Genomic DNA, 26,420 nt, shown 5'->3' with positions numbered 1-26,420 from the left:
TATTTCATCTGTCTTTTTAAATTCCGCCGAGGTTGACTTTACCTTTCATCCTTGCATACTGGAGTTAATCTAATCAACTGCCCACCCCCCAAATTTCAGGTCTTGTGTCTATAGTAGAAAAGGTTATGATGATGCTTGTTTACAACCATCACAGATATTAAGACAAATATATATACACTCACACTTGCATACAATGGGCTTCTTTCAGTTTCTGTATACCAAGTCCACTCACAAGGCTTTGATTGTCCAAACACTGTCATTGAGAACACTTGCTCCAGGTGTCACACAGAGATACTTAACTTGAAACTATTTGATTGGGAAGAAAACTTCTCAACCACACAGCCATGCCAGCTTCATTATTTAATTTACTAATGCTGCTTTCAAGCTTTGGCACAAGGTCAGCAATTTTGGAGGAGAGATAGGTTGATTAGATCAACCTGAGTATCAACTGATACTTATTTCATCAACCCTGAAAGGATGAAAGGCAAAGTTGACCTCTGCGGAATTTGAATGTAGCAACAGACAAACTGCTGCTAAGCAATTTGACTGGTGTGCTAACGATTCTGCCAGCTCACTGCCTTATTTTAATTTACTAATATTAAGAGTTTGCTAGATTAGTAATTGCAATTATGGTGTTTTAGCAGTAAGAAGACTAAATGTTTTGCACATCAAATTTTCTAATTTATATACTGTGATGCCCTTGTATCCTCTCTTACGGCAAAATTGCTTAACTTAAAATTGAAGTTGAAAGTTCTCTGAGAATAATCTTGAGGTACCATCTTGCTCCATAATTGAAACTAAACTGAATTAAAGTTGAAGTCAGATAATTACAGAAACATCTTATCTGTATGCAACATATGAGTGTATATACCAACATAATAGGTGTAGGTATGTCTCTATGGTTACTAAGTTCATTTCACAGACATGTGCTTCTGAGCTCAATTCCTGTGTGTGATGTCTTAGGCAAATGTTTTCTGCTATAGCCTCAAGTCAACCAATGCTTTATGAGTTAAATTGATTAGCAGAAACTGTACTGATGTTATATATGTATATGCATATATACATGTTTACCTTGGGCAAGTGTCTTCTATAATAGCCTCAAGCCAACAAATCCTTGTGAGTGAATTTTGTAGACAGAAACTGAAAGAACCCCATTATACACACAGACATACACATCTGTGGGCATGTGTATATCTGTTTGTCCCCCACCATTGCTTGACAACCAGTGTTGGTTTATGTTGATTCATTTGACTAAATAGCTTCAAGGTGGTGCTCCAGCATGACCGCAGTCTAACAACTGAAACAAGTAACAGATAAAAGATATATACACTTAGACACATATATGTGCATGCACGCACAAAACACGCATGTAAATGTCAATTTTGTGAGTCTTCATACCATCTAAACAAAAAACAATGGCATTATTTATATTCTCCAGTAAACAAATGCCCTATAGATTAGCAGATATGTGAGTATCTGTGGAATGGAAAATAGATTACTTGTAAAATAAGTGCCGGCTGGTAAGAGAAAAAGCATCTGACTGAAGATGTATTGGTAACTTTTTGATTAATCCATCCATGCAGCATGGAAAATGTGATGCTGATGATCACACATTTTTATGTTTTGAAGAACACCTGTCAAACTTTCATCTCTACTTCAGCAACCGTCTCCTTACCCTTCGTATACTGTATGTATTTCTGTTATCTTTTTGATGCTTATTGTCCATGCACATTCATTACTTGCAAGACCCATGTGTTCACTGTAAATGACAACTACCCTAAACAGCATATAGTTAGACACTTCATCACGTCTCTTTAACTTTGAAAACTGTATGCACAGGTGTGGGTGTATGTGGTTGAGTGGTTCAGTCTCACTGCATAGCACTTAGGGAAAATATTTTCTGTTATACCTCTGAGCTGACCAAAGCCTTGTAAATGGGTTTGGTAGATGGAAGTTAATAGAAGCTTACTCTGTGTTTCTTTGTCATGACATCACATGATGGTTGCAAGCAACTATCACCATCATACAAGCTGGTATTCATTTCCAATCCTCTGTCAAAAATATATCTGGCCTGGCCATAGGGGTAATATTACTTGGTAACAAATTAGGGTTAGTGACAGGAAGGCCATCTGGTGTGGAAAATTATCATCACCATTTAATGTCTGTTTTCCATGCTGGCATGGATTGGACAGTTTGACCAGTGCTGGTAAGGCTGGGAGTTGCACCAGGTTCCATTGTCTGTTCTGGTATGGTTTCTATGGCTGGATGCCCTTTCAAATGCCAACCACTCCACAGAGTGTACCGGGTGTTTTTTATGTGGCACCAGCACAGAAAAGTGGACATTAATGATGAGACATAATCTCTTGTGAAAATGACATTTATTTTGTCTCTGTTGAACCCTTAAAGTTTGTCTCCTATCTCAAACATCTTGGTAGATATGGTTCATCGGTACTTCTCCAACATTGCTGTTTCTTTTTTATTTTAGAATTCTTGAATGAAAGTTTTAAACTTCAATAAGACAATTTGCCCTCTGGTATCTTATAGGGAATTCCACTTTACTGAGAATATTTGAGCCAGTTTCCAGTCTGAGAGGATAAATCACTCATCATTGACACAGACCCTGGGAAGAGTCACGATCAGTACCCTTCTTGAGTTAAGCCATTTAATAAAAAAAGAAATAAAAAATTCTCTCCATCTCCCAAACTGCAGTCAATAGATTATACCAATTTCTCAGTTAATTCTTTAACATTTGCATTATTCTATCAAGTGTAATGTTTATTTGTACCCATTGTTTTGAATTAATCATGCATTTTCTCATACCTTAGAGATTTTGATAGGATATTTTATTTTTAGAATGATATTGTGGGGTAAAGTGTGAGAGGCTCAATTATAGCTGGTTCAAACATAAGACAGATAAAATATTTGGGCTGGATAAGGTTAGTTTAAATTCTAAAGAGTTAAATACACTCATAAAAGTTTACAGTTACTACTAACCCCTACTCTTCCACCATGATTAACTTAAATCAGGTTTTGTGCTTAACATGAAAATCTTTTCAAAAGTGAAAGTATTGTTAATGTTTCTTTTCCTTCGAGCACTTGTTTTAGTAGATCAGATTTTATAACCTGGGTCTTTCTGCATATCTTTCTTTTCAGGGTCCTTCATCAAAGACTACTATGTTCATCTTATTACTTAACTAGGACCAGTGTCAGTTAGATTAGTATCAAAAGTCAAATAAAAACGCTTTTAGGCTTAGTTTGAAAAATCAGCTTCTTCAGTGTGTGTGTGTTTTGCCAAGTGGTTCATGATTTTTATGGAATAGCTTCTCTGTTGGTTCAATTTGATATCATTCCCATATTTTTTGGTTACTTAGATAAATCAAGTTGTTTTTTACTGTTTTTAGTTCCCCAAATGTTAGTTTATCAAGATGGACCACTCGTCCAAGGTGCTGTGCTGTGAAATTGAACCCAAAAACCACATGGTTGGAAAGTTAGCTTCCTAATCATTCAGCTACATATTCCCTAATTTATGATGTGCTTTATACAGTTCTACCAAATCTACTCTCAAACCATTGATTGTCCTAGAGTGATAATAGAGGATATTTACTCAAGGTTCCACATAGTGGGACTGAACCCAAAACCATGCAGCTCTGAGGTTAACACAATCACAAACTAGCAAAGCCGACCAATTCGAAAGTTGATGCAAAATATTGCAAACAAACTATTATTGTTATGTGTGTGGTACAGAAAGGTTGTGCTCTCTCTCCTTCATAATTTTGGTTTTTAAATCTATTGGTTATGTTAACCCTTTAGCTTTCAGATTATTCTGTTAAATGTAATGCTTATTTATCAGTATTTTCAAAAGGAACCAAAGTTTTGTGAAAGTGGCTAGATAAATAGTTGTCCAATTGGGTTTACTTGTACTCTCTCTCTCTCCCTCTCTCTGTCAATGTGCAAAACTGTTTTTATACAGAAGTAGCTGTTATCACTAAGAGGAAGTATGTAAATTTTTCTGAGAAAATAGGCTGAAGTTGCATTGAAAAACTCTTGATAGCGTTGTTTAGTGTGTCACATAAAATACCTTGAAATATTTTTTCCAGTTCTCTGTATGGAGTTCAGGTTACTCTGTAGTCAACTTTGCCCCTAGTTCTTTCATGGGTTGATAGAAGGCCAATGAATTAACAAAATTGTTAGAACTTCGAATGAGATGACATGTATCTGTTCCAGCTCTTTATATTCTGGGTTCAAATTCTTCACTTTGCTTAAATCCCATCTATAATAAGATTATAGTGAAGTACTAGTAGTGAGTTCATTGAACTCAAAAAGCTAATGTGATGTGGGTTCATTAGATCTCTCTACATCAGGATGGTACTGCAAAATTTTCAATGCTAATCATGTCACTCTCCTTCTCATACCCTCCCCTTCTGGTCTGCAGACCATATTCTTTATTATACTCACCTTCTTGTATGTTGTAACAACATCTCTATCCACATGCTCCTATATAATTCAAAGTAGTTATGTATCTCTTGTATAACAAGGCACCTGTTTTTGTCCTATTATATTTTAGCCTCTCAATACATGCCATAAAACCACTTCCCCTTTTACAACCCCACTCAGTCAAGGGGTCTTCTTTTTTCCTTTGTCTTGCAAGTTACTTGGTGACCTCACTTATGCTGGTGTCACAGAAAAAACGCATTTAACACACTCTGTAAAGTGATTGGACATCCAGCCATAGAAACCATGCCAAAGCCAACATTGGAGCTCACCACAGTCCTCCAGTTGGTTGGATCCTGTCAAATTATCCAGCACATGCCAGTACAGAAAATGATTGTTAAATGATGGTGAGGATGGTGTGGTTTTTAATGCACAAGAAGTATTTTACATGTCATATTGTTATTTTTACTACTGAGTTCCTTCCTTGTGTCTTAAAAATAGAAAAAGTGTGTGTTTTTGTTTATATAATTTGAAAACTGGTAGTGTTTATCCTTTGTTGGCTTTAATTTGATTAGTTATTCTCATGCTGTGTAATTGTTTCTCCATCCTTTAATTTTGTTTTTGTTTTTCTAAGCAACTGGTATAATTTTAATAACAAATACTACATTTTCAATATGGTCTTTCAAGATTTCAGGATTTTAAGAATCCTAATGCAGGCATTCGAATCAAACAGAGCAGGAAAACAGGAAAAAAAGTTGGGGTGTGAGGCTAGTTTCTGAAATTTTGAGAGATGCTATGAGTTATATTAATGGCATAAACTATGCTTTTGTCCCATTTATCAAAGCAGAAGAGACTTTGTTCACATTCCTTGTATCTCATTTCAGTGTTTTAATAGTGAAATTAAAGTAAGACTGTTAGTCATTAAGGAGAGAACAATGAACCAGGCCTTAAACTGATAGGATGGGTGCAGTTAACTATATGGGGACTGTGAGAAGAAAAATAACTGAGGGTATGCCTGGAACAGAATGAATTCTGCACGGTGCACCCAATAACCAGGTCATGGTGTTAGGTTTATGTTATCCATTATGTGAACCTGTTTGTTCACATAATGGCTATAGTGGGTGGTTAAGTTGCATGTTTTAATCTACTTGATTGAATAATAGGTTCCATTACTGCTTCACCGAGTGAAGTAGTTGAAGAAGTATAGTTGGCAGTAAAGAAAGCGATTGTTGTAACAGTATATTAATGTGCAGCTTTGGAAAAAGCATCCTCTTCTTACTAGCATGATTAAAATTGAGGTTAAATAGTAATTTCATTATGAAGTCAAGGCCACAAATTAGTGGATAGGTATTATGACATATTTAATCACTCCCAAATATATTACTGGTGCTATTTTATCAACCTACTAAGGGAATAAAAGACAGCATTACCCAGGGTGAGACGTCAGCAGCAGAGGACTTAAAATGAGTGACATATAGCTTAATGCCAAGATCCATTTGGGTTAACAGTCTGCTGTTTCAGCTACTCCACTAACTTCCTTTATTTTTTTTAAACACTTTATCTTACCAAGCACGAAAGAAAATCCCTCTTATGCTACAAGGAGCTACTTCCCTTGAAGGTGTAGTAGAACTAATCCATTGTTTATCATTTTGTTAGTGTGCCTTCTTTTCCAATCATCAGAGAATTGCACAACAGACATTGCAGTACATGAGAGATCTGCATTTAATATAATTGGCATGATATTTATTTTTCCAATGTAAAAATTGGAGTCATGTTAAAGTGTGCTAAAGTGGAATGAATATGTGGGGATTTTTTTTTCCCATTTTTAATTAGTGGAGGAGCAGCATTTGCTATCTGTGACTGGTTAGCAGAATAGGTGGAAGTTGTACTTTGACTGGAATTCTACCTTCATTGCATGCACCCAGGGCTAAATAGGTGTTAAATCAAGCAGTGGGATTAAGTCTCCCACTTATTAACCCTTTCACTTCAGATTACTCTGTCATATGTAGTGCTTATTTAGTCACATAATTTTGAATTCATCATTCATTCTCATAGCTTTAAAAATTTCAGACGAGGTGATTTTTTTTGTTAGAATGACATTATAGGGCTGGTGTGAGAGGCTACATCTGACTGGTTTGAATATAAAACAAGTAGAATATTTGAGCTGGATATGGCCAGTTCAAGTGCTAAAGTGTTAATTCTTTGGTAATTTCAGCAGTGTTAATAGTTTCAAGTCTTTATTGAGAAGTTTGTACAAGCTGTACCTTTCCCCGACTATAGTCACAAGTTTATGTAAACTCTTTGAACCCTCATTAAGGACTTTCTCACATACAAGTTAACATTTCTGCACATTTACTTTGCAAACTTGTGAAATATACTCTGATTCTAGCACTGTCCTAGTACTAGAGGTTTCACAAAGAAGTCTCTGGATTGTTAAATAAAAATTTAGTTTACATTTACCTGATTGTATGCTATCTGTTTTGAATTGATAACTGATAGGTGGATTTCTTCAGTCATGCTTTTCAGGGAAGAGGTGTAGGATGAGTGCTTAGTTGCTGGTATTGAGTAAATGATTACTATTCACATACACACAAAGTGAAACAGGAAGAATCGGAGTGTGTGTGTGTGTAGAGTTATCTATGTATATAAATCTATATATCTATATCAGGAAGTATGTGTGCCTAATTTTCATATAAAGCCAACAGTAATTTTTGCATTTTTTCTTTTTTAATATTGTTATATTTTAAAGTAATATTTTTCTTTATAATTAGTGTTCATTTGATAAATGTTAAACTATAATTATGGTATCTATGCCATGTTTTCTGGTATTGACCCATGATGGCTAACATAATTTTAGGAATAGCCTCATTTATGTGTGAATGTTTTTGGGTTAGAAAATAGTCCCCTTGTGAAGCAGCTCACAGATCAGTTTAATCTCTTGAATAACTTTGTCAGTTTTTTTCTTTCCTTTGAGAAAGGTGTACTAGAATATTAACCTACCCACATGACTCTTCATCATCTGGAGTAATGTAAGAGATTGTAGTTGGGGATGTGGGTATTTGTGTTGTCAATGTCCACTGTTTACATTGGTTGGGTGGAGTTTATCGAGGCAGATTTTCTGTAGCTGGATGCCCTTCCTTTTGCCAGCCCCCACCTGTTTCCAAGCAAGCTAGTATTTTCCCATGCCCTGGTATGTTTCTGCAAAATATTGGAAATGAACTCAACTATTTTTTTTTACTTGTGGACTCCTTTGATTACTATTTTACTCTGGTGGATTTGCATAGCCATCCAGTGTTTAAAAACAATTTTTTTTTTATCTGTAGTTTCAGCTCAGAGCTGCAGCCATGCTGATGCACTATCGTTTTACAAATATTTATTTCAAAATTCTTATTTTGTCACACACACATTCACTTTTGTAGGTCGAACCATGTAAATCTTGCAAGATGTCTAAATCAAAATTTTTTCATAGACCCTTAATATACTACTGTGGGTCCTCAATTTACTGTTTTTCTTACGTCCCCCCACCCCGGTTACATGGGCCCGCAGTTGAGAACTATTAATTTACAACAATCATACAATATCAAGACAAGGAGGCAAATACACAAACACTCCATAGAAGACACTCAAGGTGCCACATGATGGGACTAAACCCGATACCATGTGGTTGAGAAGCAAGCTTAACCACACGGTCACACCTACTCCTTGTTAGCTGATTCTAATTCACTGCAGTGACACTGAATCCTACCTACACTTTCAGTTTACACTGAAAGTTTCAGATCTAGAAATGTTACGTGTGATCAGCCAACTGGTCAGAAACTGTGCTTAATAATGTATAAAGTTGTTACCTTATGTACATATGCTGTTCACATTGATTTTAGTTTTGAATGTAATTATACATTTTCTGCCATTGAAAAAAACTCGTAAGTATAGTTACAGCAGTAATGAATCGTGTTTATAAAATCTTTAAATAGAAATCTGCACTTTAAGTAGTTTATGTAGCAAGTGTAATGAGTCTGTATGAGAATCAACACTATCACAAAAATGTTCATAGGAACTAAAACAATTCTGTATATGAGTGTGTGTGTGTGTGTCTAAATTAAATTTTTCTGCAGTTATGTTAGTGGGACAAATCCCTAGGTGAATTTATTAAAATTTGGGTTTCTCAGTCTTGATACCTGCATATTATATTAACACTTTAGCTGCTGTGGCAGACATTACATACTATCTACTGAATAATTGCTTCAACAACATATGTCATTTATTGAATAACTGCCATGGCGACACATATGCTGTTTTTCTATCTGGGTTAAGACTTTGTTTACTTTTTTTTTATATCTATTGGAGATGGCTACTGTCATAAACATTACAATAGCAATTTTTATCAGCTTAGACCAAGTTGCAATAACAATTTTAGCTTGCGTTTATATTTGGATTCAAATGTATTTTTTAATTTATTTATCATTTTTCAAAATGGCATTGTCCACTGCCTTGTGGGAACAGCCTGCTTGAAAGAAGCAAAACTCCTACAATTCAGACAAGTTAAATCAAATATAAGATAATAATGTTTTGAGTAACTCAGAGCTTGAAGATGAATTCAGCATTCAGATTGTTTTGAATTAATCATATAGTATCTTGTAGATGTTGATGTATTTGTTCACTTTTAGAATGACATTGCAGGGTAGTTGTGAGAGGCATGATCTAGCCAGTTTTGAATATAAAACAATATTTGGGCTTGATATGGTTGGTTTGAATGCTAAAGGGTTAAATACAACAGATTTCAGAGCTGGGACTTCATAGAGTGGAATGTGAAACCAAGAGTTGATGTTGAAACCCATGAAGTTGCGCAACTGCATATGCAAAATTCAAGTGGGCTTTGTGGGACTGCCTACAGATAGCATTTCTGACATCGGTGAAGATTCTGTAATTAGTGGTAACTGAAATTTTTCCATGTCAAGAGGATGATAAAGCTTTGAGCAAAAATATTTTGATGAATGTAGGTTAAGCCCAAAGTTTTTTTTTTTCCCCAACATGGTAGTTCTCAGCCAGGGTCCATGTAACAAAATAGTAATTTGGGGAGCCACAATGGTATGTTAAAGGTCTCTGAAAAAATTTTGCTTCAGATGTATGTATTGCAAGAAACAGCTAGACTTCTTTCTCTAACATTTTATATAGTTCAACCTTCACAAGTTATGTGTGAAAAACAAAATAGGTATTTTGAGAGAAATTTCTAGTTTTTAAACATCAAATGGCTATGAGGATCCACCAGAATAAAATAGTAAACAAAGGGGTCCATAGATAAAAAAATGGTTGAGAACAGATAGAATATTTGGGTCGGATATGATAGGTTTAAATGCTAAAAGATTTAGGATAAAACTCGAGTGTGTCAGTATATTGGATCATTGTCCAATCATAAAATGAAATTGTTGTAACAGTTTAGTACAAGTATGGCTGTGTTTAGAAGCTTGCTTTCCAACCTCATCATTTTCTACTCAATTCTGTTGTATGGAGCTTAGTACAAATATCTACTATAGCTCCAGCTCAACCAAAGCCTTGAGTAGATTTGGTAGATGCAAACTGAAAAGTTTATGTATGTATGTGTTTATATATGAGTCAAACTGTTACAAAATACATGTTAACTCCAACTAATGTAGTGAATGCTATTTTCTTGTTTGTTCATTCATTCGTATCTGTGTCTCCTTGTCTTGACGTTATTCCTTTATTTTTATATACATCTATCTGTCTGAGCCAGCTTGAGCATAATGAACCGAAAGGGAAAAAGAGAGCCACTGACTGTAATGTGTTTTCTTTTTGCATGACACTATTGCCCAAGGTTCCCATGATCTTTTCCGTAGGCTTTTCTATCCACGAACAAACCTAATCTGTTTTCCCTTTTTACATTAACATTTCTGTGATACAAGATCCCTATTGATCGGCCCTACTTTTATTTTCACGATCCCTTTTGATTGGAATTCGCCCCTCCCCCCCTTCTTCCCAAAAAGAAAAGCTCTACTTTGTATTTTGTCCCTTCTGTGTTTAGCCCTGCGTGGCCAATAAAGAAATCTTATCTATCTACACGCAATCTACAGAGGCCCCAGACTGACTAAAGTCTTGTGAATGGACTTTGTAGACAAAAACTGAAAGATGCTTACATCACGTGTGTGTGTGTGTGTGTATATATATATATATGAGATGCTTGTGTATATCTCCTCTTGTATTGACATTGTTTGATAGTTGTAAATGACTGTCACTGTCATATATGTATATATTAGGTCAACCCATAAATAATGTGATTTTTTTTCATTTGCATGAACTAAGTCGGAGAAGGACAGGATAAACTACCTGCATAAACTTGCTATAAAAGTAGGTTGTAAATTTACCTTGTATTTATTCTTAGTGCCAGTTTTGAAGAGAGCAGTTCGATTTTAAGTTAAATTTTCAAGGCTATAATGGAAATGACAAAGGAGCATATTTGGCATATTTTGCCTTGACTTTGAGAGCAACAGCGCAATGGAAAGTGTGAGAAATATTAATGCAGCATATGAGGATTGGACAATAAGCGTAAGCCAGTGTCAACAGTGGTTCCAGAAATTCCGAGCTGGAAACTACAGCCTTGAAGACGAGCCTCATCCTGGAAGATCTGTAGAGCTCAACAAGGATGTCCTGCAAACCTTACTGGAATAAAATCCCATCTTAAGTGTTAAGGAACTAGCAGAGAAGTTTGGATTTGGTCATTCAACCATTCATTGACACCTGTGTGCCATTGGAAAAGTCAGCAAATTGGGTCAGTGGGTTCCTCACAAACTTTTCGAGTCTAATCACATGCAGAGAGTGAATGTGTGCTCTTTTTTGCTGTCCTGTCTCCTGAATAAACCTTTTTTTTTGACCGAATAGTGACTGGTGATGAGAAATGAGTTCTCCGTAAAAATGTCAAGCACTGAAGACAGTGGGTAGGGAGAGAAGGTCTTCTCTCATGTAAGGTGTTATCTGTTTGGTGAGATATGAAAGGCTTAGTCCACTTTGAACTTTTAAATCCAAACCAAATGGTAACAAAGGAGATCTACTGCAAGCAGCTTGAGTGGCTTAAGTCAGCATTAGAAGAAAAACAATCCTCTTTGGTTTCAAGACGAAAGGAGTTCTTCCATTAGGATAATGCTCGGCCACATACAGCGAGGATGACATTTCCAAAGGCCAAAGCAGTTTGAATGGGAAACCATGCCCCACCCACCATATTTGCTGGACATTGCCCCATCTGGTTATCATTTATTCCGCAGTCTTCAAAATCATTAGGAGGGAAAAAATATGAAGTCTGTAGACAAGATCAGAACAGTACTGGAGGAGTATTTTTCATCATGGACAAGTGAATTTTGGAAGAAATGGAGAGTTTTGGATTAAAAAAGAACTTAATTTTGAAAAATAAAAGCTGTATGAAAAACGGTGTATGGGATGACCATACGTGTGTGTGTATACACATACATACAGAGAGGCTTACACATTCACAGGCTGACTATGGAGGAGTGATGCAATCTAAGTTATTGATTTCCCGAGAGACGTTGTGAAGATGGGTGACCGGTGAAATTTTATATTCTTCATGATGGACCATAGATCATCCTCGAATTGTTTCAATCTAGAGTTAGGTGGAGGAGTACCCTTCGATTTAAATAATTTTTTATACTCAGTAGAGATGTCATTACTGGTCTGTTGTAAGTCCTTATTGTCGAAGAAGAAGGTGAGCCATCTGATGCAGTTGATAAATTACTGCACATTAACCCGGAGTTTCTACCTTTGAATAGGTCGCTTCTTCCGTGTTACTTGCTTTAATTTTGCTACCTTGGTAACTGTTTATTGAATTTTCCATGTTAACGGTAAACAAAGGATAATTCGTTCATCCATATATATGTGTGTGTGTATGTATATGTATGTATATATATGTGTGTGTATGTATGTATATGTATGTATATGCATGTATATGTATGTATATGCATATATATGTATGTATATGCATATATATGTATGTGTGTGTATATATATATATGTATGTATATGCATATATATGTATGTATATGCATATATATGTGTGTGTATGCATATATATATGTATGTGTGTATATGCATATGTGTGTGTGTGTGTGTATATATATATATATATTATATATATATATATATATATATATATATATAAAACTGAATAAATAGGTTTCTTTCAGTTTCTGCTTACTAAGTCTACTCACAAGGGTTAGGTCAGCCCAGGGCTACTGGAGAGGACACCTGTCCAAATTGCCATGCAATGGGACTGAACATGAAACCATGTGCTTGGAAGCAAACTTCTTAACCATAATTGTCAAGCCTGCACCTCTCCCTAAATCAACCAGGATAAGCATTTGAGCTACTTAGCTTTTAGTCTTATTAGTATTGATCTGGTTCTCAGTTATTAACCCGGATCTTATGTGTGACAGATTCTCTTCCATGATGACCTCAAAATGTAATCTTGTTTGTTTTCTTTTTTTTTCCCATGGAATATATAACTTGTGTTTTTGTGCAGTTGTCAACTTTTCTGATAAAAAGAGTTTAAAGCCAATGAACAAAATGCTGCAGTAAGCATGAAGGGGTGCGGTGGGGATAGGATCATGTGATGATATTTGTATTGTTTTATTTTTAACTTCAATTATTAGTGCTGGTGTTGTGCATTTCGGACTTCACATGGTTTGTTTGATATTTACTGGATTAACTACCAAATGGAAAGGGTGAAAGACAAAACCAATTCAAACTGAAATTTGCGAGTGAATAATTTTTCTTTTGTGTATAGAACAATATTTCCTCTAAGCTATGCTCTTGTGTGCATTATACATTTAGTGCACAAAGGAAAAATATTTGCACATGAGGTTTTCAACATGAAATTGAGGCTTTTTTAATTGAAAAAATTAGTCATGCAATTTCATAAAATCTTAATACACATAAAAATAATGTGGATTTGCTTAGTTGCTCACTATTGCATTTGAGATGTGGTTATTTGCTTTGATCTGCACATATTTTGCAAAGAAGGACAGTTTGCCCCCAAACAAATTACTGTGTGTAACGATAGTAAAAAAATTAGAAGAAACATTGGTGTAGTGTTTTCAAACTTCTTTTTAACTCTTGTTTCAACGTCTGAAGAGTGGCCACACTGAAGCACTACATTGGTAATATTTCCCCATGGCATGGAACCCTTTTCAGTTCCTGTTAATCCATGCAACTATGGAAAACAGACATTTAATGCTCATGATGTTGGCCAGACATGTTTTCGCAGAATATTAGAAATGAATGACATTTGTATACATCACTCATTTGATGTCAAGACAAGGAAACAGACACACACACACACTTTCTCTCTCTCACTCACTCTCTCTCTCTCTCTCTCTCTCTCTCTCTCTCTCTCATACATGTGCTCAGTTGTGTGTAGAAGTGTATAAACTTGACTATTGGATGTTAATACATTGCTGGTCATAATACAATTCCATGCATTGTTATAGCTTTCAAATAATGCCCGGCTGGCTAGGTGGACAGGCCACCATTTCCCCTCAACAGTACACTAGTCTGCCACAGGGTTTCCCATTTACAGCTGAGTGGACTGGCACAGCATGGAGTATTTTACTCAAGAACACAATACACTGTTGGTCTGGGAATTGAGTCTGCAATCTTGCCATCATGTGCGCAACAACTAGATATGTATATGATGGCGCTTTCTCAATTTCTTTCTGCCTGATCCTCTCACAAGGCTACAATAGAAGACATTTGAGATACTGTGTAGTGGGATTGAAAGGATTGAACCTGAAACCACATGGTTGGGAGCAAGCTTCTTAACCAGACATGTATATATATGTGTGTGTGTGTGTGCTTGCTTGTGTATATATATATATATATATATATATATATATATATATGATTGGATGTGTTCAGTGCATGACAATTAAATCACATAAGTTTCAACTCTAATGTTAATCATGTGTATGTAAGCATATGTGCATGTACACATGGATGTTACTAACTGGACATTTTGGGAGACTCTGACAGTGTCAACTCTTAGAGGTTTATTGTACCCTTTTATCTTACCAGTTATTATTTCTCTCCCCTAATGTGGTCGTATAAAGGCAACCTAAGTCCCTACTCCCTACCCTTACAGACATCATTCCACTCAGGTTATGTCAGTTGATTTGACCTACATACCTCCTCCATCTGCCCTCCTCCTGACATGTGCCTCCAGTGTTTTTAAATTTGGTTGTTGTTTGTCTCTAACTTGTCTTTCTTTTCTGATTATCTGACTTTGTGTTTGCTCCACTCTGGCCCTAGAAGTTGCATCTTTTGTATGACACTAGATATTGCTGAATACTGAGACATGTACCAACTGGAATAAAGGAGTACCAAGTTATACCCATGTTCTTTTCACTTATATGAAAACAAGTGAAGAATGGAGTTGTTAGTATTACGTCTATTCCATGGTTTATCATTGTTTCACTAATGTTGTGTGAAACTAATGTTTCTACTGAACAAATTTTCCTTCCATCACATTCTGATAGCCAGTTTTCAAGACTGCTGCTTAGGGTAATTTTCTGGATTCCAAAATCCTTTGTAACTTATGTACGCCACCCTTCTGCACAGTTTCCTTCTATCAAATTCACTCACATGGCATTTGTTGGCCATGGGCTATAGTTATCTACAGAGGCATAATGACCGTGAGTGTTAGGATACTATAATCCCTGACTTTAATAATTATAATGGAAACCTTAGTAAAATACCTATCTCTATTTGCTTCAGTTTGCTTGGATTCCAAACTGGAATTAATTTCTTCTTCACTGTTAAATGTTAAGCTATAGTAGAACATTCGCTTTTAAAGTTTCATCACTCCAGTATGGTGCTGTTATAAACATTTATACTGTATTTTTTCTGTGTCAGCATGGACACATTGTGAAATAATGAAACCAAGAAAGAAAGGAAGCTAAACTGACCATTTTGAAAAATGTCTAACTCCATGGAGTATTGGCTCTTTCTTACTGTACAATGACCCAGTTGCTAATATTTTGGGGGAAAGGCATAAACAGATCTTTTCTTCCTTTGTAGATATATCTGGTCTCAGCTCATGCACTTTGTTATTGATGGCTTTCTCCTGAATTTAATGAAGCAATTTTCTCCTTTTTTTGTAGATTGATGTTCTTGAAGGACCATTTCAGAATGGACTGGATAAAAACGTGGGAGCAATCAACCAAGGCGTTGGTGAGCTCAATTTTGAAGAAGATGAGGAAGAACAATTTTATATGAAGGACTTACCAAAGCATGCTTGCGCGTGAGTATTCATCTTTTATCTTAAACTGTTTAATTCCCTTAGTTGCTTATTACTCTTCCTTGAATACTTAAGTGATCCTGTTTAATTGAAGTTGAGTGTTTCAATCTGTTGCCCAACTCCTGCTAAAATTAGCAGTCACACCACATCCTAGTATCTTAACTTTTTTATTACCATAATTCTGTTGAAATACACTGCTTTTTTAAAAATTGATTTTGAAAATAATAATATAACTTCTCTCATGATCAAGCTGGCATTTAACCCTCTCCTTACTAACCTACCTAAAACCACCCTTGGTTTTTTTTTTAATTCCCTGTTTCAGTTAAAACCTACCATCAAAATTTCATGTAAATTCAGATTTCACACAATTGCTTAATAATGATAGTTATTTAAATAAATTCTTCATTATTTTCAAATATAATTAAAAAAAGAGTAGTATGTTTGTTATAAATATGGTAACAAAAGTGTTAAAGCATAAACTGATAAAATCTTTAATGGAAGGTTTTTATTTAAATCACTCTAAGGCAGAAATCTATCATAGAACTAAGGGTAGTTTCAGGCAGATTAGTATCAACAGGGTTAAAAGGGTAAAAAGGGAAAGTACACCTGGATAATGGAGTGCAAAGTACATTGCCTGAAAAAGTATTTTGGATGGTCCAGGCTTGAATGTCTTTTACTGTAAGTCAGCAGAATCAGGACTGACAGAGTGCTAAATAAAAGCAAGTGTATAGTATTGCAGGATTTTACCAAACTCCTCTCCATTCTTGATTATAAAGTTGTTTCCTTTGTCTCTTTACTTTTAAAGTTTTGTAGTGCAAGTAACCATAACTGTTTAGTTTTGAGCTACTTATAACCTGAATTGAAATAGTGTTGTTTGGGGTTGCAAAATAGGAACTAAACTGTGGCTGTGTGGTAAGAAGTTTACTTCCTAACTGCATGGTTCCAAGTTCACTTTCACAACATGAAACTTTGTGTCTTTAACAATAGCCCTAGACTGACTTTCCTTTTGAGTGGATTTGCTAGACAAACTGAAAGAAACTCGTGTATGTACATATCTCTTGCAGCTTCTACAGATCATTTTATCGTTTTCCCTCCCCCGTTTCCTTTACTAGATATGAGTCGCTACACAGATCCTTCAAGAACCTGCTCTGTCTCCTCCACTTCTCATAGTAATCCCTTCATCTCCTTGCATGATGTTGCCCCCCACCACCACCACCCCAAGTGTTTGTAGTCCTCCGAACTGTATACCAACCTCAATGGGGTAGGTGGCATGAAAAAATGCACCCAAGTCCACGCTAGAAAGTGGTTAGTGCTAGAAAAGACATCCAGCTACAGACACCATGCCAAAGCAGACATTGGAGAATAATCCAATCTTTGAACATGGTTCCTGTCAAACACTCCAGCCCATTCCAGCCTGGAACATGGTCATTGAATGATGATGATGTGTGTGCACTGCTGTCTCTTACCTTGGCACCATGTGGTAGTTGTTATGAGTGTCATCATAATCCAAGCAGTGTCCTTTATTTCCAGTATTTTGCGAAAATATGTCTGATCATGGGAAAAAGTTACCATTCTTGGAAACAGGTGAGGGTTGGCAACAGGAAGGACATCCAGCTCTGGAAAATCACCCTCAACAAATTCTGTCCAGCCCGTGCGAGCATGGAAAAGTGAATATTAAAATGGTGAAGCACATTTCTGTGCTAGAATCAAAATTTGTTAATTTATCATTTATTAATGATTTAGAGAGAGAGAGTCTTGGACTTAGAGAAACTGAATGATATTTCTGTCATCTTTATGCACCAGTGGTCTAAGTGATATTGGGACTAATTGGTTTTTTTGGCAGTGGTGGTGTGATCATGTAGTTGATCTTTGCATCAGTGTTTTCATTAGTAATATAGACCTGACGAAGCCTTTGAGCATAGAATGAAAGCCTGTTGAGTATTTTCTCCAACTTTTTTCCAGAAGAAATGTTTGTCGGATTGAACAACAGGATTACATGGTAAGCATTTCAGCAGGACATCAGAGCAGATAAAGGCATATTTGTGAATCCTTTTTTCTGATGCTAGTTTTGTAGCTTCCAAGTTTCAGAAACTACTGAAACACACATTCAGCTTTTGGACAATAAATCAATAACCAGAAATTTATAGCTTGCGAGTGTATGTAAAAACACCTACATGTAGTAATCAACTTACCTGTATTCAGCCTATCTGGGCAGGTAAAAGTGGTATGATAAGTGAAGGTTACTTCTGGAATTATCACGTCATACCAGTAAGTTTCATCCAAATCCAAGCAATTTTTATGTTTCTTATGCTGAACTAACTGCATTTCATCAAAACCTTGTATTTAACAGGACTGAGATTTATATAGACAAAATACTACAGGATTCTAAGAGTTGAGAGAATTATTGTATAAGGAGAAGAAACAGTTAGAATTTTTTAAAACCCTCTTTTGTGTTTGAAAAATTTTCAGAATGTTTTTGTACTTTCAGCTAATTCTCAAAGCATCAATTTACTTTGTGTTACTTCATCTGTTAGAATATTTATTAAATGCTGTAATCTGTTGCATATTTTTTTATTCCTTCTGGGTAAGCATTTTAGGAATTCATGATATTTGCAATTTGAACTTCTGTAGATCATAGTCTTCAATGATCTAGTTAATATACACTCTGGTGTGGCTGTTTTTATGAAGTTTACTTCTTAGCCACTTGGTTTCTGGTTCAGTTCCACTGTATGGTACATGGGCAAGCATTTTTTGCTATAACTCCAGGCAGTCCAAATCCTTTTGGTAAATGGAAACTGAAGTCTTGTATGTTTGTGTGTGTGTGTGTCTTACTGTTTTCTTGTCTTGACATCATGTGATAGTTATAAATGGCCATTACCTTCATACAAGTAGCCATTGTTTTCTATCTTTTATGAAAATATGTCTGGCCATGAGGCAATATTATCTAACTTGGAAACAAGTGACGGTTATTGGCAGGATGGGTATCCAGTTGTCATTCCACAAGCACATATAATCCTTAACATTATTCTTAGGCAGATGCAACATAACAGTGTGTGACAAGGCCTGCCTTTTGAATTACAAGTTCACTCCATCTGGCAGCCATCTATACAGATTCTGTCTACTCAATTTCACTTACAAGGCATTGGTCACCCCAACACAGTGGAATCAAACCTGTGGCCTTGTGGTTGAAGCAGACTAAACTATTCTGCCAAACTGCATCTGCTATGTGTTTTATTACACATAATCATAGCATAATGCTTTGCATTGAAATCAGAAAAGGATAATTTATATTATCTATATTGTGTTTTATTTGAATATTTTGTTACTGTATTTTTTAGTACTACATTCAAAAAAGATCTTAGTTTTTGTCTGCTACAGTTATTTTTGAAAATAATTTTAGTTTTGTATTTAGTCATTATAAAATGCAATCTTCACTTGGCTAGATGTTGGCTACATATTTATTACTGTGTTGAGAAAAGTAAACCAGTTTAATATTAAATTAATGTGGAATTTGCTCAAAATTCCTCAAATGTATTTAACCCTTTCATTACTATATTTCTAACTGAAATACATTCTATGTTTCAGTTAAATGCTAAAATAATCATGAATTTTGACTAGTTGCATAAATTTTTTTTTTAAATTGTCATGTAAATAGTTTTTAGAACACATTTTAACAAAAGGTTTCTTAAATCTGTTACATAATTTTTCTCTCTAAGTGAATGTAATTGCAGGTATTTACAATTAACCTGTAATACAGTTAAATTTAGCAAAATGTGAAGTAATTTAAACAGGCATGGCTGTGTGGTTAAGAAATTTTGCAACCATATGATTTCAGTTACTGTCCCGCAGTGGTACCTTGGGCATCTTCTACAGCCCCTATGCTAACCAATGCCTTGTGAGTGAATTTGATTGATGGAAACTGTGTGGGAGCCAGTTGTGTGTGTGTGTGTATCAGTGCCCCTATCCCCGGACAGCTGGTGTTGGTTTGTACATGTACCTATTACTTAGCAGTTGGACAAAAGAGAATGATAGAATAAATTGCAGATTTTATTTTTAAAAAAAAGTACTGAAACTGACTTGCTTGAATGGAAACCGTTCAGGATAGTGCCCTAGCATGGCCACAGTCCAGTGACTTGAAGCTCATAGAAAATTAGTTATTTGCTAATACTCAGCTGGGTATACAACAGAATTTTAGTATAGAAGAATTATGTGTTATTGAATTTTCAATTAAACTAAAGCATAAACCATAAAAGTAAAATAGACAAAAAAAAAACTGGAATCTATGTTGAAAGAAAACAAATGAAATAGTTTCATACAACAGCAATAACAAAATGAAATATTCACAAATATAAATAAATGAAAATTTGTCACAGGTAAATTAAGATAACTCGCACATTAAATAAAACCAAGGTAGATTTTAAAAAGTTTTATAAAATCAAATTTTATATATGTAGCAAGGACTAAAACCAAACTCCTTTTGAATATTAGGCCTCACAGAGGCAATGGCCAAAACATTTGGCATTATATTGTGCTTGAGAAGAAGACCCATCAAGCCAAGTAAAATGGCACATAAAAGCACCTTTCGAGCGTTGAGCCTCATGGGGGCAAGGATTGAGTCCATTTGGTATTATTCCAGGCTTCGAACGTTGGACCTCACAGAGGCAATGAGCAAGTCCATTTGGCATTATGCTGTGCTTGAAGAGCCATCAAGCCAAGTAAAACACTGTCATGGCAGATACTAGTGTCACACAAATGACACCTGTGCTGGTGGCACGTAAAAGCACCCATTACACTCTGAGTGGTTGGCATTAGGAAGGGCATCCAGTAGAGACCAAGCCAAAACAGACTGGAGTATGGTGCAGCTTGCCAGCTCTGGTCAAACTGTCCAACCCATGCCAACATGAATAACACGTTAAATAATGATGAAAATGGTGTGTGTGTGTGTGTGTGTGTAACGGCTTTATTTGGAAGAGACCTTGAAAGTAACAATGAAATTTGTATGATGATGATGCAGCAGAGAAACTGAGTGAAGAGCAATTAATTATGAAGATAAGCCATTTATTTAGCTGATTATAATGTCATTACAATATAAAATAAAAACGTTGTCACATTGTTGTTGTGTACACGTTATGCAGTAAAATACTCTCTGGTTTCATGGGGTTTTTTTTTTTGCATGTGGGAGTTAGCATCATTGTAACAACATCATAATCAACTAAATATATGACCATCTTCATAACTAATTGTTCTTCGCTCATTTATTTCTGTGATGCATCATCATTCAAACTTTGTTTCTTTCGACTTCTTCCAAAATAATTCTATTACACACACACAAATTAATGTTCCTGTGGTAGAAACTTGTAAAGTATCCCGTTCTACATAATTCAACATTGTAGACTGCGTGATTTGGAAGTTGTTTTGGTTAACCATTCATTGAGAGCTTTCTTTTCAGATGTTAGCATTTCCTGGCCCTTTTTTTCCCCCTCCTTCTAATCATCACTACTTTCGTTTGCACCACTACTTCTGCTCGGAACTGCAGATAGTTACATTGCTTTTAAGCCCCTCCTTATTTAATATATTGTAAACACATTGACAGTACTCATGTATATATATATTACATTACCAAACCAGTTATTGCTATGACTTGTTTCCTGGTCTACCAACTAGATATTTGATTTATCTGATCTATAACTATCCAAGCAGCTGTTATATAATTCAGGTTCACAAATGGTGTGCTATTTTCAGCCACATATGGTTTGAGCACAAATTGACAGAAAATTAACTTGCCTCTTATTTCTGTATGCAGTTACTAACAAATTTCTGCCATTGAATTATTTCTCACACCCACACCCTCCTTAATATGGCATTTTTAAATATCTACAAGCTTCTAAATCCACCACAAATTTGACTGAACTGCAAAACTTATCAGAAAATAACATGGCTCTAGTTATAGTATAGCAGAGATATTTTCCAGGCCACATTGTTTTAGGTCATGCTGACTTATATTGTTTTTTTTTTCTTTCTTTTCTTTTTTCCCTGTAACAGTAGTACTCAGTACTTGCCCTACAGAACTTCCAAATTTTGGTCCCCCATTTTCCAGGTTTGCCTTGCTTATGGTGTTGGAAATATACTTGGCCCTTCTGGTCAATCATGCTATCATCAGTTCATAGTCATTTCCTTGGTATTTAATAGCTTTTATATGTACTTTGTCAAAGGGGGTTCTTATTTTAAAGAAAGGATTTTTTTTAATGTTAAATAGGAGTTTGATCAACTTCCAACCTTACATTAAACCTCTTTTATACTTGAATTCCAAACTGATTCCCTATCCAAATGGTAATAAGTTCACTGTCATTGTCAATATAGATTTTTTTTTTTATAGACATTCAAGAAATTAGCTGCACCACTAGTTGACATTTCTGTGCTTATGAGATAAATAGAAACAGAATCTGGTTGGTTTTGCAAGGTTTGTGTGAAAATTTAATGCAGTTGAGTTTGGAAAAGCAGTTTTTAAAATAATTTATCGATATTTCTCTAGGTACTGTGGAATTCATGATCCTGCCTGTGTTGTGTACTGCAATACCACAAAGAAATGGTTTTGTAATGGACGAGGCAACACCTCTGGAAGGTATGTTCATTTTTAATTTTTTTATTTGCTTGATATTTCTTCAATAATGTTACAAAATAATTTCCATCTTAATTTGGTTTCTAACGCTGTTTGCAAACATTTCTTGTCAAAAATAAAATTTTCTTTTTTAAAGTTAATTACTTCATTAACTTTAATAATGGATGTCATTAAAGATGTCATTAAAAACAATATGTAAAACAAGTCAACTTATGTCAGATTTTTTTAAAATTAATTCTGGTCAGTTTTTTAATATTCTTATTTAGATTGTTTTGTTGCATGTTGAAATAAATATTTCTCAAATTATGCTTATTGGTTTGATATTTTCATTCTTTCTTCAGCCATATTATAAATCACCTTGTGCGGGCTAAAGCCAAAGAGGTTACCCTACATAAAGATGGCCCTCTTGGAGAAACAGTCCTGGAATGTTACAATTGTGGCTGCCGAAATGTTTTTCTGCTTGGCTTCATCCCAGCCAAAGCCGATTCTGTTGTGGTGCTACTCTGTCGTCAGCCCTGTGCTACTTTGAGCAGTTTAAAGGACATGAATTGGTCAGTTTAACAACTTACATATATTCATTTATTCTCAAAGTTGAATTTTATTTCCAGTTTCTTTAAGTTTTAGGAAGTCCTGCATTAGTAAATGTTGAGTCACAATTTTGATAGGTGTCAAATATTTCCTTTTTCTAGCTATTTAATGTTTTACCATTATGTGGAAGTAATGAGATTAAGTTATGCCTTGTTAATTATGTCCTTGTTGTTTCACTTTCTAATTTTATACACACACACACACAGTATCTCACAGAAGTATGTAGTATATTATACATGCAAACATTATACAAATTTGGAACTCAAAACAATGAACATTTTCAAAGATATAAACAAAATATTAATTTTCAAACATTACAAAAATATGTACACTGTAAAGGAAATTTGCTTTATTTAATATTTTATCCACCTTTTTCATTAAATTCAGATATTGCTGATAATTTTAATTCTAGTAAACTATTACTCCTGGCATTTTTGCACCGGTCATTGTTATTGCATCTGCAGGAATTCTGATTTGTGTACTGTGGTAAATATCTTCATTGTAATTAAGATTGCACCAAAAGGAAAAGAATTGTCTGGAGATTTGAAAATTATTTTTAATTTGCACAAGAATGGTTTAGGATGCAAGTTAATTAGCAAATGATTACACATTAACGTAAACACAGTTGCCAAAATAATTCAGAACTACAAAGCTAATGGACGGCTAAGCAATAAACATTGTCTAAGTTGTCCTATTTTAACTGTATGTGATATTCACCACATCCAATGTTGCGTGGTGGATGACAAGCATTGTACTGCTTCATCTTTGGCCCAAGAAGTGTCTTCTGTTTGTGGGAAGAGTGTACCCGCCCAAGCAGTTCACTGAAGTTTGAACCAATGTGGTCTTCATTGGATGAATTCCTCATAGGAAGCCTCTCCTCACTGCCAGGCATAAAACAAGTCGTCTTTTACTAAAACGCATGTAAGGGGAAAGAGTTTTGGAATAAAATTCTTTCTTATGACTAGACTAAAATCAATTTGTTGGGGTCAGATGGTGACGACCTGATTAAGATAATAGTGACAAATGCACCGTGCCTACTGTGAAACATGGTAGCAAAAGTGTTATGCTTTGGTGATGCATGAGTGCAGCCAGTATGGGAAGACTCACATTTATCGAGAGAACAATGGATTCAAGGCTTTATTGTGACATATTGCAAAAAACAATGTTGAAAAGCATCGAGGAACTAGGAAGACATTACGTTTCAACATGGTAATGATCCTGAACACACAGCAAAGATGACGACTAGGTTTTTATCAGATAAAAAGGAAAGGGTATTGCCTTGGTCTACCATGCCACCTGATATAAACCCAATAGAACATCTGTAGAGTGTTTTGGAAAGGAAGGTTGAGGAGAAAAAGCCCCGCAATGTAACACAGTTGAAAGACATGAATGGAGGTCGATTTCATCGGTTATATACAGAATTTTAATCAACTCTGTGCCCAAATGACTTAATGCAGTCATTGAAAGCAACGGTGGTCACATCAAATATTGAATATAGCAAATAATCCTTTAGGGTGTACATATTTTTGTATTGCTTGAAAATTAATATTTCGTTCATATCTTTCAAAATGTTTTTGTGTTCCAAATTTGTATAATGTTTGCATGTATAATATATTTTATTCAGTATAAATTCTTCTATATTATCAGGGTAATGACAGTTTTACTGAAATTTTTAGGGGTGTACATACATCTGTGAGACACTATATATATTTATATTATTATAATTATATAGATATATCTTTAAAAACACCAGTTCTCATCTGATCATCAAAGTTAGTCTAGTTAGCACTTAGATGAATGATTGCTTGAGAAACCTAGGCTTTTTATGCAAAACCTTTAGTTATGCACAGGCATGGCCGTGTGTTTTAAGTTTGCTTCTCAACCACATAGTTTCAGATTCAGTCCCACAGCAAGACACTGTAACCAAGTGTCTTCTATAGCCTTGGGCCAACCAAAGCCTTGTGAGTGATTTGGTTGATGGAATTTGAAGGAAGCCTCTGCGTGTGTGTTGCTGTCTCTTTGCTTTCAAATTGTGTGATAGCTCTAAATGAGCATCATTGTCATACAAGCTGTCCTTTGTTTTCAACCTTTTGTGAAAATGTCTGTTTTATAAAGAAGTGAGGGTTAGCAGCAAGAAGAGCTTCCAGTCCCTTTCCAGTTTATCTTTCAAGAATCTATAAAATATGTACCATAATATATATTTAGGTTCCTTTGATTATTGAAGAACATTAATTCATTTGTGCCCTTTTGTGCAGGGATCCAAGTCAGTGGCAGCCCCTCATCCAAGATCGACAATTTCTCTCTTGGCTTGTAAAAGTTCCATCGGACCAAGAACAATTGAGAGCTCGTCAGATATCTGCCCAGCAAATTAATAAACTGGAAGAGCTCTGGAAGGTATTGTCTTATATTATCTATATAATTTTGCAATTCAGTTTTTTTTTTTTTTTTCTTCTTAAAGTTTTCGTCTTTGAATTTTAACTATGAGAATGCAAGTTTATATTTGATTAAATTTAACTATATTGAAAATATGGCCAAGAAATTTTATTTCTGTTGGTTTTCAGTAATAGCTCAGCAATATTCTGTATTGTTTAATAAATAATTATTATTGTTTCGAATACAGTGTTATTCAGTAACATCCACTATAAATTATTTGAAATTAGATTCAAATCTTTTTCAGTATATTTTATCATTAACCTCTTCTGTTATCATATTCCTGTTAAAAACATAACCTTTGTTTCAATTAGTTTTGAGGAAAGAAAAATTAAGAGTTTAAATAAATGTATTATTATTAAGCTGGTTTTAGAACATACATTAACATGGAATTTTGATGGGAGTTCTTAATCTTAAAGTTTGTTTTATAGAATTGAGTGTGGTTTTCTGAGGTGGGTAGATATGAAAAGAATTAATGGATGGGAAAGTCAAATGATACATAGTTATTCATGTATACTTCCTGTAAGTAGATGTATGTGTATTACAAAATTGTGACACTTTTTCAAGACTTCGTCATTGATATAGATTTTCTACTTTGTAGTTTTTGATATCTGTGCTACAATTCTTTAGAACCACCATGTTAGTAGAATACTTTATAGGTGTGAATAATTCTGTACATGATTCAAGAATTTGGAACATATGTAGTAAAAATTACTAATGTTGATTTAACTGGCATAACAAAAGTTTCTAACATCAAATTGTAATGGGAGATTTAAATTTAACTATGAATACTTAAACTCATTTGTTACAATATTTCTGCTAAAATATGCTGTCTTCGCTTCAATAAATTTTCTAACAAAAACAAAACAAAAATATTTTGAAATAACTTTATCGTTATTAAGTGTTTAGAACATAAATTAATATGGAATTTTAATGGAAGTTTTAATTTAGATCACTTTAAAACTGGAAGTTTGTACCATTGAACCAGAGGTGATTTCAGGCAGGTTGGTATCAAAAGGGTTAAAATGAGAAGTTATGTAA

General features: G+C 34.9%; 1 protein-coding gene across 2 annotated transcripts in view; it reads left to right on the top strand.

Moving 5' to 3' along the window:
- Nucleotides 1–26,420, top strand: part of LOC115210320 (regulator of nonsense transcripts 1) — a 70,309-nt gene that overhangs the window by 14,405 nt on the left and 29,484 nt on the right. For both annotated transcript variants that reach the window (XM_029778845.2, XM_029778844.2), the window contains exons 2-5: nucleotides 15,606–15,745; nucleotides 22,275–22,364; nucleotides 22,703–22,912; nucleotides 25,205–25,343. In XM_029778845.2, coding sequence (XP_029634705.1) covers nucleotides 15,606–15,745; nucleotides 22,275–22,364; nucleotides 22,703–22,912; nucleotides 25,205–25,343 — 579 coding nt within the window. The remainder of the gene's footprint in view (nucleotides 1–15,605; nucleotides 15,746–22,274; nucleotides 22,365–22,702; nucleotides 22,913–25,204; nucleotides 25,344–26,420) is intronic.

Source organism: Octopus sinensis, linkage group LG4, assembly GCF_006345805.1.
Source record: "Octopus sinensis linkage group LG4, ASM634580v1, whole genome shotgun sequence".
NCBI classification, from domain to species: Eukaryota; Metazoa; Mollusca; class Cephalopoda; order Octopoda; family Octopodidae; genus Octopus; species Octopus sinensis.
This window is presented reverse-complemented; position numbering and strand designations above follow the sequence as displayed.